Consider the following 14,913-nt stretch of genomic DNA (forward strand, 5'->3'; position numbering starts at 1 on the left):
ACGGTACTGGTTAGGTCGATGGCTTACCAGCTTGTAGTTAATGCGTGGCCTTTCTGTGATTTATCAATTCGTGTTACCGCCGTCTATTGTTCTTGATGAAATGAGAAGCAGGGGTCATTGACTGGAGATCTGTAGGTAAAGTCCAAACTGCCGATGTTTAAGCGGTGTACATCAGCTGGGCAACTGGTTCCTCCTCAATCGTTACCAGGCCATAATCAAATTCTCTCTTGCTTCTATACTTTTAAGATATTATGTAGGATAAGAGGATATGCATTACACCCTTTGTTTTTGGCCTGGATAGAAGGCTGTGAGCGGCACCAGTCAACATCCTGACTTACATTGAGATAACTGCCTGGCATGAATCAGATAACAATGCCCATAATGACAGTAACGGAATCATTTCTTAGATATAATTTTTTTTTTAATAAAAAAGGAGATGAAGTAAATCTTCCTAGTATAATATTTCATTTGTATCAATTCCTGTCACTTCAACAGGTAAGGTATTGTATTGTACATGTCCTGGCGTTATGCACATACCGAGGCGCCCTATCTTATCAGTCGCATCAACTTTCATCATTTCGCGATCTGGGCGCATTCGTCTGCTAACAAACAACCATCTCTCATATCAAGCAACATGGTATGCCCCATCCAATTCCAGAATTATGGACTTCAAATGCTGACATAAAGCAAGGCCGACAAACTCCGCACCCAGCAAGAACTCGAGCGCCTCCAAGCGAAATACGTCGGCACTGGTCACCCAGACACGACCAGCTGGGAATGGCGCACCAACATCCAGCGCGACACATACTCCTCCATCGCCGGCCACAGACCTCTTCTCTCCTATATCGCGCTTGCTGAGAATGAACCTATCTCCAAGATTCGCGCGCAGATGATCAGGGTATGTGAAGTTGCTACTGGTTAGAGAACAACAGCTAACTTTTGGGCGTAGAAAATGGTACAGCCTTGTGGTCCTCCTCCGCCACGCGAGGATTAGAACAGACGAATATAGGACGTTGTATACAGAGTTAAAATATTCAACTTGGTTTCGCTCGGGAATTTGGAAAGGCGTCAAGGATTAATACCCCTATGGTAGGGAAGATTTAGACCTACAATACGATATTTCACCATACAATCTTGCGAACAGTCTCGGTCTTTAAGATTAATTATTTGGCCTGTATTGGGGTATCATAATGTCGACATTAGTCCTTGTCCCTTCTGTCTTAATCCTGCATTCGACTAGCTTCACCCACAGCTTCGTCGTCCTCTTCGCCATCCTGCTGAGGCGCATCTCTGATGTTAAGACTTGCACGAAGCTTCTTCTCGTTATCCTCGTTCCAGCTGTCGCCATAAACCTCTCGCGTCATGCCCATCACGCCTTCGAGGCCAACTTCTTCTTTTCCACGCGGGCCCACATGCCAAGTTGTAGTTGGGTCGCCGTCTTGGCCCAAAGGTGGCCTTTCAACTCTCTTGATGACGTAGCCTTGTTTCTCCATCCTCTTAAGGATTATTTCTGTCTTGTCCATTGACACATTCTGGTCGGCGTTGAGCCGCTGAAGGTAACGCTTCAACTTCTGTTCGCTCAGTTCTCCGCCGTTGAGAGAAATCAATGAAATGACCATTGTGTAGAATCCTGCGTATGTAGCCTCGTCGTCCGCACTTGGTGTCTTGGATGGGGCGAGAATTGTTGCATGGCGATACGCTTCTGGTAATATCGATGTAAGGATGTAGGCACCAGAACCAAGCTTGGGCTGGGCATTAGCCTTCATAGCTATGCGTTGTTAGTAGCTGGATCAGGAACGATGGATGATAGCTGTACCTTGGCGCTTTTCCTGGAGTGACATCTTCTCTCTAACAGGCAACTCCCTCAATTCCATGCCCCAGACTCGTCTGAGCTGTGTTTGCGCCAAGTCGAAGATGCGCCTGAAAGATCGGCCTTGGGTGCCGAGGACTATGCTTGAATTAGCTTTGGCCTGTCAATCCACGGTTGCCATTGTTACCTCGTTCTTTGATACCGTCTCGACGGATCGCGGTTCTCGAATATTCGCAGGAAATAACATACCGCACCAGCTTCTTCACCAGTTGATCGTCAGCACTTTGGGTATGGCGTTGGTCTCCATCCATTTCGGCGTCGCTTGGTTCTTGTTCGTTCTCGTCCTCAGACTCGATTCTATTCCGTTGGCGAGGGCGAACATCTTCCTCTGATTCCTCGTCTTCGGCCTGAAGCGTATAGTAAGTTAGCTTTGTTCTGTTGGTGAATCACGGACGAATTGAACACACAGGACGGCGGCGCCTTTGTGTAGGCATAGTAATGGCAAACAGTTGTTGTTACTCAATATCAATCTTACACAGACACTCAGACCAATGCAACTAAAGGTACAATGATGCAAATATTGGCGACTTGTATGAATGACAAAGATGGAGGGGCTGGCTTATACCTACTGACGAAAGGCTATACGCGGTTTCCCCAACTTAGACGCGTTGAGTCTTATCAAGCAGGTAGCTTATCGCTTATCGAGTTATCGCTTATCGGATAAAATTTCTAGTAACACTGATCTCTAGTTTTGGGTAATTTCGGTCGCATTGTCGCATTCTGCTCCCTCATGGGGCTTCCCTTTTTAATCTTTATTTCTCGATGATTTCTAGAGCGGTCCGAGTGCCGCGAATTCGCCTGGCATGCAGGTTCGGCTTAATAACACAACGCAGCACTGGATTGGGCTTCCGGCCAAGTCCAGTCCATGAAGGTTTGGCACGACGATTATATACATCCAACATTGGAAATGCAGGGCAGAACCAGGTTGAGCCTTTTATAACGAATACGGACGCTTCGAAAACAATGCTGAAAGAAGAGCAAGTGGACGAAGAGTCAAAGGTTTCACCTACAGAGTCAGAAGATGCGACATCGGCTCCGAATCATCCCTCCACCACCGACGTCGACTCTGAGCCAACTAGAAGCTCCGAAGAAATTCGATTATACGAGGGCCCGATCTCCAAACCTGATCTCGACTTAAAGGCTTCTCCTGACGACGAGACATCCCCCGAGAAGCCAATTGACGATGCACAAGCAATACTGGACGATGCATTGGACGAATCCTCATTACAACGACAAGCGTCAGGATATGTTTTACCTGATCTGCCCGATTTCCCCGAATCGTCGTCAAGACGTTCACCTAGTTCCGAACAGTATGCGCTGGACGACCTCTTGGGAGAATCGCAAAAGCCAGGGATCGAGGTATCTGCACTACCTGAACTAGAAGCCCAAGATGTTGGGGACGAACTCATGCCCTTACCAAAGAGACGTCTCCACGATCGCCTCATGCACGACGAATCCCTTGGAGTCTCTACTCTGGGAATGCCAGCTGATGCCATTATCATCAACAATCCGAATAGGACACGCATCGAGCGGCCAGCCCCAACCGTGATGGCAGCGGAACCCCTGGAAAACACAGATCTTGACTGGGAGAAGTTGACTCCTACCGAAATGACAGAGCCCGAAGCTGAAGAGATATTCAAAAATATCGACGAGCTTCGCCCCGTGAGTCGTATCTTGCGTTTAACGGATATCGACAAGCTCGTTGACGCTCTTTGCAACGGTTTCACAGTCACCCAGCTCCGGGAGTATCATAGTGCTCGCAAGCCACAAACCAAGGATCATGACATAGTAAACTACGAGTGGATAGAAGAGAGTGTACCATGGACATCAGTGAACTCAGTTCGACTACGTGGTAATGATAAGACCACTATTGCTCAGAAGATCGTATTGGATAAATGGAAGATCGAGGTTCAGGAACATGTGGACGATCTTGGAAAAGCGTTCATTTGGATGGACCCTGACATCTTCCCCTTTCTCACATGTTTGTTCCCAAAAACCTGAGTCAGGTGGTATATCTGCTGACTGACGATCATAGATGGTCCCAACAACATAGGGCGTCTGCTCTGGGAGCTTAGAAGGGATTTCGTAGTTGGCGAAGACGAGAAGTTAACACTACATACCCCAAAATGCCGCCTTAATATTACAGCGAAGAAGTCAACTACTTACGGTATCCTCGCCTATATCGACCAGGCCGTGCAGAGGATGAAGAGCCGGGTTATCGACGTTGCCCCCTTTCTTCCGAAGAGTCGATCCGTAGCCCTGACGTCGACAGAGCGTAAGGAGCTCGGCCGGCTAACTAAGACTTCCATTACCCCTGTAAGGCATGGCACCCAGGAGGTATGAAATTCCAGTTGCTCATAAAACGTACAATATCATACTAACTGGCTTCTAGAAGTTGCGCGTCTCCTGGATGCCCAACCCTGACGAGCCTCCAACCGAGACAGAAGATCTTGCAGACACAGTATTCCGCTTAATCGTTGGCCGTGTCGTCCCGGGCGCCGATCACGGTGTCCTCCAGTGTCTTCCGCCATCGAACGAAGAAGACCTAGTCACTGGCCAGCCGGTCCCTATACAACGCCAGGCTCGGGCTATGTCATGGAGAGACAAGCTTCAGAAGTGGCTGAGAATTGTCGCACCCATCAACAAGAACACTCAAAACAATTCACCCCTCAGGCTGCCCTCCCTATCAGTGATTCCCGAAGAGAAATGTCCTCGCACTGGAAATACAGACGCTACTACAGCAACGTTTGGCCATATCCTACACCAAAGCGCTAGCACTTCGATAAAGGGGCTCTACCGCAAACGCCGAATCCTAGCTCCCCTTACACCCCATCCCGCTGCTTTCTCCGCCCTCAAACCCGACAACAACCTGCCTCTAAAGGAGACTACTTCCATTGTTATGCACCTTTCACCTCACGTCGATCCTCCAAAGAGTCCAGTAACAGGTCCTAAGAAGAAATCCCCTGCAGATCCTGCCGTCTATATTACCATCCCCGTCCACCCCCAGGCCGACCTCGACAACTTCGAGATCCCAGACGACGTAACCGCCCACTGTTATGTGCCCTGGCACAACAGCGACGTGCTGCTTCCTACAGAGGCTGTCGATGTCCGCCTTGAGCACAAGCGCTCCTATACTCTCAAAATAACCCACACAGGCCTGAAGAGTTTCTTTGAGAAATCGCAACTCAACCTTCGTGAAGGTCAACTTCGAACACCTAGCCAGGCCATGCTCAATGTTCCCGGATCATGGTTGCGAGGGAGTCGCAGCGGCAGGATGAACACTGAAAAAAGAGACGTCCTTTACGATTTCCGTGGGACTGAGATCCATCAGACGGTGGAAATGCCTTGGAATGGCCACACGCTGCGCTACTCTAGTATCGAAGCTGGACAGCACGGCGGCCAACGCCAGGAGATTACACTCCAGGCTGGCTTACCAGACGAGAACCCAGTTGCTTTCAAGGGTGAGAGACGTGTGAGCTTTCTACAACTGGTCGAAGACATGGCCACTGGAAAATGCTTCTCTTGGTCTGAAGGCTACAAATCCATCAAGAGCCGCCAACTAGAAGATTTCAGTTACAATCTGCCTGAAGAAGGTCTCCCTGAGGATGTCATTGTCGACAATGAAAAGTTTGATTCGCGCGGCCGCGTCAATCGATCCAGATCCGCTGGCGCAGACAGTGACGAGCCTGAGCTGCATGGCCGTGTCAATCAACATAGACCAGCCATCAAGATAGGTCATGACAGATCTAATTCTCATGGTCGTGTCGGTGAGCATGAGTCAGCCACGAGGGCGAACAATGGCAGGCTTGATTTCCGTGGCGGCGTAGATGAACGCACGCCGGGCCTAAAGCCAAAGAGAGGGGCTCCAGTTGAGACTTTTGATGACATAGACGCATTGTTTGCAGCAGAGGGCCAGATCTTTGAGGTCAACACCGACAAGAAACACGAGCCTGACGAACAACAGCCTGGCGAGCAAAAGCCTGACGAGAAAGTGGCTGACAAGGAAGTGGCTGACAAGGAAGTGGCTGTGGAGGAAAAGCCTGATGCTATTACTAAAAGCAAAGCGACAGATGATCTCATGAGTTTCCTCGACGAGTACGCCAGCCCCAAGGCCTTTGTGAGTGAAGACAACAAGAAGCTCTACGGCATCGATGCTGCCTACTACCACAAGAAGTCAAGGACGAGCGTTCCTAAGGATACTCCGATCAACGACTCGCCAGAAGAGAAGGCCACACCCACGAAACCTCAAAAGGAAGATGTTGCAACTAAAAAGGAGAAGACTCGCAAGAAGGTCCAGAGTGAGTACTTCGCAGCCCAGGATCCAGTTCCCAAGCCCAAAGCAACACCAAAGAAACCAGCAGCTACCAAGAAAGCCAAGGACAAGCCAAGCAAATATACCCTCCCAGATCTATGGAAGCCCGCCACAATGTCAGATGCAGATGCATTTGCTGCTCAGTTTGCCAGACGAGCGACTTCAGAGAACAGAGAAAAGGACCAAAACAGCGTCGTTGGTTTCTTCGACACCCTTCCAGACGAGAAGAAGCCTGCTAAAAGGAAGCCCGCTCAAAAGAAGAAGCCTGGTCCGAAACGAATACAATCGACATCGCGTAACTCGAAACGCAGGAAGCCTTGAGCCGCTCCCAAACGAAGTGTTTGGACATGCTACGACCGAAACGATGTCAGGAGTACGAATGTCGGTATGAACAAGGACGATTATTCATGATGCTTGCGCGTCACTCTCTCGCGCCTCTCTTTCTCTACAGCACAATGTCGGTTGTGACATGCAACGTTGCAAATGAGGAGACCGTAAACATTGCAAGAGGTAGCTCTGGACACGCAGAAGGAGAAGGAAAAGATAATATTGTATGTTAAAATAGCATGTATATCATATGTAACATCATCATTAGACGAATATATAGAGGAAGGGAGCATTATGTATCATCAGACACACCAAAATACAGCATCAAGACATCGCGGTACAGAGCAGACTGCATCACTGACTGCCACGCACAATGAGCAGTCCACCCGAACAACCTATTGACACGTTGACGATCGGGGTCAACGTACAAATATTGCGAGACATACAGCGGATAGAAGGGTGCAGCACTTCAGCGATTGAGCGTTGGTAACATCACAAGCTTCATTTGCAGCAGTCACATCACATCACAAGCATCATATAGGAACAAGAAATTTTTGCACGAATCACTTCTAGACTCTCTATTCTTTTTTTGATTTGCACACAACCGAGATCCTGGCCTTTTTTCTTTGCCTCTCATTATGTGCCCCCAGACAAAAGCCGAGTGCTCATGCCAACATGATCATTTCGTCGTAGAAGCGAGTACATCAGCCCTTGGGCGTGAGATCGAAGTCGTGAGATCCCACAGAAGGTTGTCATTTCAGAAATAAGTTGCTTATTTCTTGGCGGCCTTGGCAGCGGACTTGGTGACCTTGCCGGAAGCACCGGTGGTCTTCTCGACGGCCTTGATGACACCGACGGCGACGGTCTGTCGCATGTCACGGACGGCGAAACGACCCAGAGGAGGGTAGTCAGTGAAAGCCTCAACACACATAGGCTTGGAGGGAACCATCTTGACGATGGCGGAGTCACCAGACTTGATGAACTTGGGGGCGGCCTCAGTAGCCTTACCGGTTCGGCGGTCGATCTTCTCCTGGATCTCGGCGAACTTGCAGGCAATGTGGGCAGTGTGGCAATCGAGGACGGGAGCGTAACCAGCACCGACCTGACCAGGGTGGTTGAGGACAATGACCTGGGCGGTGAAAGAAGCGGCAGCCTGAGGGGGGTCGTTCTTGGAGTCACCAGCGACGTTACCACGTCGGATGTCCTTGACGGAGACGTTCTTCACGTTGAAACCAACGTTGTCACCGGGCTGGCCCTCAGTGAGCTGCTCGTGGTGCATCTCGACGGACTTGACTTCAGTGGTGACGTTGGAAGGAGCAAAGGTAACGACCATACCGGGCTTGATGACACCAGTCTCGATACGGCCGACGGGAACCGTTCCAATACCACCGATCTTGTAGACATCCTGGAGGGGAAGTCGGAGGGGCTTGTCAACGGGACGCTTGGGGGGCTCGATGGAGTCAATGGCCTCGAGGAGGGTCTTGCCAGAGAGCTTGCCGGACTTGATCTCACGCTCCCAACCCTTGTACCAGGGGCAGTTGGTGGAGGGGGTAAGCATGTTGTCACCGTTGAAACCGGAGATGGGGACGAAAGCAACAGCCTTGGGGTTGTAGCCGACCTTCTTGATGAAAGAGGAGGTCTCCTTGATGATCTCCTGGTAACGGGCCTCAGACCACTTGGTGGTGTCCATCTTGTTGATGGCAACGATGAGGTTCTTGACACCAAGGGTGTAGGCAAGAAGAGCGTGCTCACGGGTCTGGCCATCCTTGGAGATACCAGCCTCGAACTCACCAGTACCGGCGGCAATGATGAGAATAGCGCAATCGGCCTGGGAAGTACCAGTGATCATGTTCTTGATGAAATCACGGTGACCGGGAGCGTCTGGATGAAACGTTAGTACAATGATGATTGTGATGAGACATTAGCGACAACATACCAATGACGGTGACATAGTAGCGAGGAGTCTCGAACTTCCAGAGAGCAATATCGATGGTGATACCACGCTCACGCTCGGCTTTGAGCTTGTCAAGAACCCAGGCGTACTTGAAGGAACCCTTACCGAGCTCAGCGGCTTCCTATTATTGAGTGGTTAGTTACTGTTTGACACGTGATGATCCGCGCTCATTGTGATTGTGTGGGAAGAGGGCAAGCGCGACCGTCTCGAGTGGCGGGGTAAATGCCCCACCAAAAAATATTACGGTCGCACCGCAAATTTTTTGGCCTCGAGCGGGGTAGCGGGCAAGTTTCGAGTTGTATGGGAGCGGCGAGTCGAAGGGAAAATCGATGGGCAAAAGGGCGCGCGATCGAAGGGAAAGTGACTAACCTTCTCGAACTTCTCGATGGTTCGCTTGTCGATACCACCGCACTGGTAGATCAAGTGACCGGTCTGTGAAATACTGTCAGCATGTTGCGATTGAAGCATACCCCACCAGGTCTTGGTCGGGATTGACGAAAGCAGATAAGCATATCGTCGAGGGTTGTACTTACAGTGGTCGACTTGCCAGAGTCGACGTGGCCGATGACGACGACGTTAAGGTGAGTCTTGTCCTCCTTACCCATTTTGACGGTTGTGGATGATTTGTGATAAGGTTTTTGATGTACGTGCTGTGAAAAGGTCAGCGGCCGAAGAGACGATGCGAGGAAAGCAGGCGATGACGAAGAGAATCGCGAAAGAAACTTGCGATGAAGCAATAGATCTTGTCGATGTTCTTCATCAAGGCCTTGAAGGGTTGCACATACAAAATCGCAGATCGGATGCTTGAACCGGGTATGCGAGACGAGGAGGGAAGAGAAGAAAAAATTCAAGGGAAGTGGTGGGAGGAGGAGATTTAAAAGGTGAGCCAGAGGAAGGAGGGGTGGGGTGGGGTGAAAGGCAGGTGCAGCGCCGCGGGGCAACCAGCTTGGGAAGCCCTAACAGCTCAGAGGTTTTTTCACAAGGCAAGTGGGTCATATCAGCCAATCATTAAGCTGTAAAGCATAATGACGGCGAGTGAGTAAAGGCCTGGTCAGACCTCAGGAATGGTACGAGGAGGGGCAGAAGAAGCTTGACGAGGAAAAGATATCAGAGGTTTGTCGTTAAAATCGAGTGGTTTTGATCAAGTATCTACTGTGGCCATTCCTAGATCACACTCTACACTGCTGCGCATTTTGAGGAGTCTTTGCGGTGTTGCTGGCCGCTCTCAAAGCTGATATCTGGATGAGCAAGCTGGCAGGTTCAGCGTAGCACGTATCGATTCTCAACGAACGAACAAGCCTCGGCACTCGAAAAGGAACTCAGTAAATATGCTGTCTTCCAGTGTACTACGTACGTTATTTAGAAACAAGAACATCACCATAGCGCCTTTAGCTGCTCTATCAGCAGCTCAATAACCTATCTCGACCTCTTTCAATATTTGTCTTCCACCAGAGCAATCAAAGGCGCTGGCTTTGTGTGGAGGTACAAGCGAACTGTTAGGCGGGTACATGCGGGGCAGAATTTTTGCGATTCTTTCTTGTGCGCATCGCCGCCCAAAGGAAAATTTCTCACTACGGCCTGAAGAAAAATTCGATCATGCTGGCGGTCGAGGCTCGGTGGGTTACCCTTTCGTGTGGTGGATGCGCGGGCGCGTCCTAAAATTGTCTGGGGCCTGTGGCCTGTGGCCTGCTACGAGACGAGCATGGCTCTGGGACTGTTCTGCCCAACGCAGCATCTCAGGATTTTTTTTGCCCCTCAATTTCACGTCCGTCAGCCCAACGCAACCACGGCGTGAGTCACTTGAGTAATATTATCATCTTATTCTTGTATTCGGTGAATACTCTCGCGAGAATGCCATGCCGATACGAGTATTCTGTCCGAATGACTCTCTCTGTTGGCTCTGCGTTTTCTTCCACGTTCGATCATCGAGGGAGGGGGAGCTTCAAAACTGCCCCTCCTCTCTTGCGTGGTCTGTTTCTGGCTCAAACTCCCTGCACGAATCAACGTCATGCTCCACTGATTCTTTTAGCGCCTGTGGGTTGCCACCACCGCTGCGCGACCAGTGCACGGAAGATCTAGCCTTGGCTGGGATGTCCTGTCGCTGTGAGGTGGTCAAACAGGAAGTTGATTGTCTCATATCAAAAATTTTCAAGCTGGAGGGGTAATACAGTGAGGAAGAAGCGAATATCAACAGTTCAGTAGGTATCATGATGTCACGTAGATCATGTATTTGATCCCATCCATCAATATCCACAACATTTATGTGGTAAATCACTTTGGCCATAATCTCCGCTCATTGTTGCATTTTCTCGTCTTGGTCTTGCGCCTGTGTCTCTTCAAGCTATTGTTTACTCGTGTTGTGCCCCTCCCCCTCCTTGTCAACAACCCCTCCATGAAAGTCCAGCCCAAGCAAAGGTTGCTGGGATCAATAGGCTCTAACCAACGACCAAGCGCGCCAGAGCAAAAAAAAAAAAAAAGGAGGGGCAAAAAAACTTATGTCCAGCCACTGTGGAGCCCACATCAAGCACAGCTGCAGCTCACCTTGATCTGTTGTGGGATAGTCGTGCTCTTGGTGGAGGTCCAGATGAGGATTTTGCGATTTCATGCAGCCTCAAGTGCCACTCTGATATCTCGAGCCATTGAGGAATTGCCAGATTGTCAAACACAAAAGTTAGCATCACTGCACTTTATCCGTATGACACAGCTGAAACTACCGTCCAACTGCCACCCTGATGGCTCTGATGGCAGAAACGTATCAGTGTAAGCCTAATGAAGAACTCTTGAGCATTGTGGGATCTTCTTGGCCATGAGATTTCTCCGTTGAACTCATGGAGGCTGTGCCCTTGTTGATGGATTGTTGCGACACATGTCAACAATCTCTGGGCTTTGTTTGGGCGCATACTCACGGCGGCTAGTGTTCATCGTCTCCATCCTGATATCTTTTTGTTGTCACATTGCCATTATGGAGAACTCTGTCTGAGAGTGTTTGTCCACTGTGGATATGCCCTCGCTGCATGCATCGGCTCCGCTGGAGGCCTGTCGCCTCGAAATTCTCCTTCACTTCACTTGAGTCTCACGATATCTTCCGTGGAGGATGCAGCATATGTGAACGTCTCATGATTCATCGATGAGAAATTTCACGCTCTCTTCGCTTTTCTAGACCGCTACTACCAGTATTGGATGTGATTTTGTAGAGAACCTGAGGTATCAAGAACTTTGATGATCTCGATGTCGAGTTTAGGGTAGCATCATGATACACCACCTGATACAAGCCAAGCTTTACTGGTATCGAGGATCGAGGGATCATTATGAAAGTCTGTGTATGTTTATTATGACCAATGGTAATAATTGTGAAAATTGAGTGCCGCTATCACCTCCCTGTTGAGCTTGACCTATCCTGGCGGCCAAGCGGAGCCATTCCAAAATCCATATAAAGACAACCTCCCCCCGGCTTGTGTTACACATGAATGTCTGAGTTGGGTATCGTAAGCTCGTACACATTATCCCAGACAGTACGGCTCAAGACGAATTACCAAAACCGAAGATACTGGCCATTTAATTGATTATTCAGATCTCGAAGTCAATTGCTTTCTATCGAAATCCCGAGAGTTGAGGTGTATTCGGGTTTGAAGCTCATCAACACCACGAAACAACGACACTGCGACCACTCAATCACTCAATCAGCAGCCGCGAAATAACAGTAACAGTGCCGATGACTCGAATACCACCGCCCCCCCAAAGCCGAATTCTATCCAATTACTGTGCAGCGCCCTGCACGCTCCCGTCTTGTGAACCCGCAGCATCCCGTCACTGCCTATAACCGCCCCTTTTTCAACAGGATATAGCCCGTCACAACAGTACCCTCTCTAACAAGCGCTACCAAAGACCTCGTGGTCGAACGGTTAAAGCAAACGAAAGCCCGTATAGAGTAATAGTTAACTCGTTGGACTCCTATAACAGTATAGGCGATAGCCAAGGATCCTGGTGCAAATCCGGGTGCGGGTGGTATTTTTTGCATTTTTTGGGCTTCCACTTTTTGCTGCACAAGTCTGGCTGAGTAACCAACGCTTTACTCTGCACGCAATGCGGTTCGAACACCCCCTTGGTCTTCCTGTCTTGGGAGACTCTCGCAATAGGAGGTAGGGTGCTGTACACTCAACTTTCAAGTCTGCCCAACATCACCACCACCGTAGAAATCTCATGTCGAAAGTAAAACCAAAACTAAGCGTAAAGCATCAAGCGTACAGAATATGCTACGATTATCTATGAATGCTGCTATGTACCTTCAGTCAAGTCCAGCTTAACCAAGATCCATGTGATATACAAATCTCCTTCATACAGCCCTTATTGGACCTTACCCTCAACCTTCTTGCCCTTAGTGTCCACACCCTTGGGTGTCTTCAATCCACCAAACACCGCCGCAGCGACAACAGCAATACCTGTTGCGCCCATACCATATGCCACCTCACGGCCAGCCCACCAGTACACACTTGTGAACAGGATAGGGCCGAGACCTCGACCGAGCTGACCCCAGCTTCGTAGCATGCCGAGCTTGTTGCCGCGCTCGTCCTCGTGAGCCTCGAAGCTGGAAAGTGCATTCAGACCCGTAACGACAGTAGCTGATGTAATGGCCAGGCACGTAGCAGCAAGGTACAGACCACCAATTGTGTTGACCTGTCCCAGAAGAATGAAGGACGCAAGGCAAGCGAGGGTGCCGATTCGAACAGACATCAAAGGTGGGAGTCGTCGTGTGACACCACCCTGGAGAATAGAAGCCACAAGACCAACATAGCCAAGTAATCTTCCATTCTTGCCGGAAGTGAACGAGAAGAGCTCGTATGTCATAAAAGACAGAGAACTCTCCATGCCGGAAAAGAAAAGCAGAAAGACGAAGTGGATGGCGTTCAAGAGAAAGTGAGAGTTGGTCCTCTCAATAGCCTTGGGCGTGGCCTTCTTCTTCCCGTCGTCCTTAGCCTGAGCACCACGTAGCGATGGTAACGTCTCAGGCAGGCTGAAGTATAGATACACTGTTTCCACAACAATCAGCGCAAGACTGAATCCCGCAGCTGCGGCAAAGGGGTTCGCCGTAAATGTCGAGAATGTGCTGAGCCACGCGCCAAGACCAGGACCGAAGGTGAAAGCGATTGAGAAACACGCGCCGATCAAAGCCATAGTTGCACCGCGAGACGACTCGTCCGAGATATCACTTGCCATCGCCGTAGCGAGCTGGACATTGCCTTCTGATAGCCCACCAACGACACGACTTGCGATGAATGTACGGAAATCGACAGCAGCGACCCAGAGCAAGACAGAGAGAATGTTGCCACACATGGAAGCCAGCAGAGCTTTGCGACGGCCATATCGATCGGAGAGGGCGCCGATAAGAGGAGATGCAATGGCTTGCAGAAGTCTATAGAGTAAGATTGTCAGCTTGCGCCTCAACGTTTACTGGCTTGTTCGACGGTTACGCACGAGAACAGAGAGCCTAGAGCCCCGCCCAGCAGCACGATGTCATGTCGCGACTCGATAGGACGGGAGAAAGAAGCCTTGTATCGGTGGAGGCCTGATAGGACGGTCTGGAGGAGAGTTTGAGGTCCGTCGTGGCCGATTGGCTCCTGGCCTTCACGGTCGCGGTAGAACTCGAGAAGCTTGGGGAACAAGGGAAGGATGAAGGTGAAGGAAATCTAGCAACTTTATTAGTAAGGAAACCATATTGAATTGTTCTTATCACATACCAGATCGAGGAGTAGCGAGACAGCAATGACCCGGAGGACTCGCTTTCTCGCTGCGGGATCGAAAGTAGACATTGGCGCTATATGAGGACAGATGGATTTGAAGTAATGAACAGAGACAGAGATATGGAACGGATGTACAAGGAAACAAAATGGCAATTATGTATAAACAGAGAAGAAAAGGGACAAGAAATGAATAAAAGACCGAAGAAAGAAGCTCAGGAGACAGTGGACACTTGCTGGTCTGACGGCATCTGATCTCGGAACAGAAACGTGGTGTTTGGTGGCTGCTTGCTTTGACCAGGCCCAATAGAAATAGCTGCGTCACTACCACTAGAAGAGTGGATGTGAATGGTCTCAGGTCTGTGGCGTGCGGGTATCCCCTGTAATTTAGGGGGTCTTTGCTGCAACCTCTTGACGGAGGCACTCCACATTTGATGCTTTCTCGATGGTTGCTAATCCTTGAGCTATCGATGGAACTGCCGTGAATGTTTCAATACGAGGTGATAGATCGACACTAGAAGCGAATTACAGGGTCACATTGAGAAGAAGCTAGAAAATATGCTTTTTGAATGGGATATTTGTAATTTTTCGTTGTTTTTATCGAATCTGATGTTTTTCGTAAAAAGGGTATTTGATATGATTCTGTTTCTCCGATTCTCCTATCCAACCAGTTCCCTGGCCTTCAACACAAGAAAAAGGATACAGTTCTGTATCT

General features: G+C 49.6%; 5 protein-coding genes and 1 non-coding gene across 6 annotated transcripts; 3 read left to right on the forward strand and 3 right to left on the reverse strand.

The window, feature by feature from the left end:
* Window positions 1–507: 507 nt before the first annotated feature.
* On the forward strand, window positions 508–1,151 carry BKA55DRAFT_557229 (splicing factor 3B subunit 10-domain-containing protein). The gene is made up of 3 exons (XM_046191778.1): window positions 508–637; window positions 692–898; window positions 950–1,151. Exons 1-3 carry the CDS (start codon window positions 515–517, stop codon window positions 992–994), a joined length of 375 nt encoding a protein of 124 aa, XP_046053607.1. The 5' UTR covers window positions 508–514; the 3' UTR covers window positions 995–1,151.
* BKA55DRAFT_557232 (MAGE family-domain-containing protein) lies at window positions 1,152–2,502 on the reverse strand. Its single transcript, XM_046191779.1, has 4 exons — window positions 2,278–2,502; window positions 1,998–2,217; window positions 1,817–1,948; window positions 1,152–1,768 (listed from the first exon to the last, which is right to left on the reverse strand). The coding sequence occupies exons 1-4, from the start codon at window positions 2,302–2,304 to the stop codon at window positions 1,221–1,223; spliced, it is 927 nt and encodes a 308-aa protein (XP_046053608.1). The 5' UTR covers window positions 2,305–2,502; the 3' UTR covers window positions 1,152–1,220.
* BKA55DRAFT_225737 (mitochondrial inner-membrane-bound regulator-domain-containing protein) lies at window positions 2,464–6,543 on the forward strand. The gene is made up of 3 exons (XM_046185254.1): window positions 2,464–3,851; window positions 3,906–4,207; window positions 4,263–6,543. Exons 1-3 carry the CDS (start codon window positions 2,633–2,635, stop codon window positions 6,501–6,503), a joined length of 3,762 nt encoding a protein of 1,253 aa, XP_046053609.1. The 5' UTR covers window positions 2,464–2,632; the 3' UTR covers window positions 6,504–6,543.
* A 738-nt stretch (window positions 6,544–7,281) lies between these two features.
* BKA55DRAFT_534837 (P-loop containing nucleoside triphosphate hydrolase protein) lies at window positions 7,282–9,068 on the reverse strand (the record flags this gene model as incomplete). Its single annotated transcript, XM_046189635.1, has 4 exons — window positions 7,282–8,390; window positions 8,446–8,584; window positions 8,833–8,895; window positions 8,997–9,068. 4 exons carry the CDS (start codon window positions 9,066–9,068, stop codon window positions 7,282–7,284), a joined length of 1,383 nt encoding a protein of 460 aa, XP_046053610.1.
* Window positions 9,069–12,380: 3,312 nt separating this feature from the next.
* Window positions 12,381–12,468, forward strand: BKA55DRAFT_t52. The gene has a single exon. It is a non-coding gene; the product is annotated as a tRNA-Arg (tRNA).
* A 64-nt stretch (window positions 12,469–12,532) lies between these two features.
* BKA55DRAFT_590324 (major facilitator superfamily domain-containing protein) lies at window positions 12,533–14,270 on the reverse strand (the record flags this gene model as incomplete). The annotated part of the gene is made up of 4 exons (XM_046195074.1): window positions 12,533–12,589; window positions 12,817–13,873; window positions 13,936–14,147; window positions 14,199–14,270. 4 exons carry the CDS (start codon window positions 14,268–14,270, stop codon window positions 12,533–12,535), a joined length of 1,398 nt encoding a protein of 465 aa, XP_046053611.1.
* Between the last annotated feature and the right edge of the window lie 643 nt (window positions 14,271–14,913).

Source organism: Fusarium redolens (genome assembly GCF_020744475.1).
Source record: "Fusarium redolens strain MPI-CAGE-AT-0023 chromosome Unknown BKA55scaffold_3, whole genome shotgun sequence".
In the NCBI taxonomy this organism is placed as follows: domain Eukaryota; kingdom Fungi; phylum Ascomycota; class Sordariomycetes; order Hypocreales; family Nectriaceae; genus Fusarium; species Fusarium redolens.

What these genes read in the sequence shown, in the direction of transcription:
- BKA55DRAFT_557229 (XM_046191778.1), top strand. Translation starts at nt 515, where the DNA reads ATGTCCTGGCGTTATGCACATACCGAGGCGCCCTATCTTATCAGTCGC. An exon ending in CTCTCATATCAAGCAACATG is followed by an intron (nt 638 to 691) that starts GTATGCCCCATC and finishes ACATAAAGCAAG; the next exon opens with GCCGACAAACTCCGCACCCA. An exon ending in TTCGCGCGCAGATGATCAGG is followed by an intron (nt 899 to 949) that starts GTATGTGAAGTT and finishes TTTTGGGCGTAG; the next exon opens with AAAATGGTACAGCCTTGTGG.
- BKA55DRAFT_557232 (XM_046191779.1), bottom strand. Translation starts at nt 2,304, where the DNA reads ATGCCTACACAAAGGCGCCGCCGTCCT. An exon ending in CACAAAGGCGCCGCCGTCCT is followed by an intron (nt 2,218 to 2,277) that starts GTGTGTTCAATT and finishes TATACGCTTCAG; the next exon opens with GCCGAAGACGAGGAATCAGA. An exon ending in ACTCCAGGAAAAGCGCCAAG is followed by an intron (nt 1,769 to 1,816) that starts GTACAGCTATCA and finishes AACAACGCATAG; the next exon opens with CTATGAAGGCTAATGCCCAG.
- BKA55DRAFT_225737 (XM_046185254.1), top strand. Translation starts at nt 2,633, where the DNA reads ATGATTTCTAGAGCGGTCCGAGTGCCGCGAATTCGCCTGGCATGCAGG. An exon ending in CATCTTCCCCTTTCTCACAT is followed by an intron (nt 3,852 to 3,905) that starts GTTTGTTCCCAA and finishes TGACGATCATAG; the next exon opens with ATGGTCCCAACAACATAGGG. An exon ending in TAAGGCATGGCACCCAGGAG is followed by an intron (nt 4,208 to 4,262) that starts GTATGAAATTCC and finishes ACTGGCTTCTAG; the next exon opens with AAGTTGCGCGTCTCCTGGAT.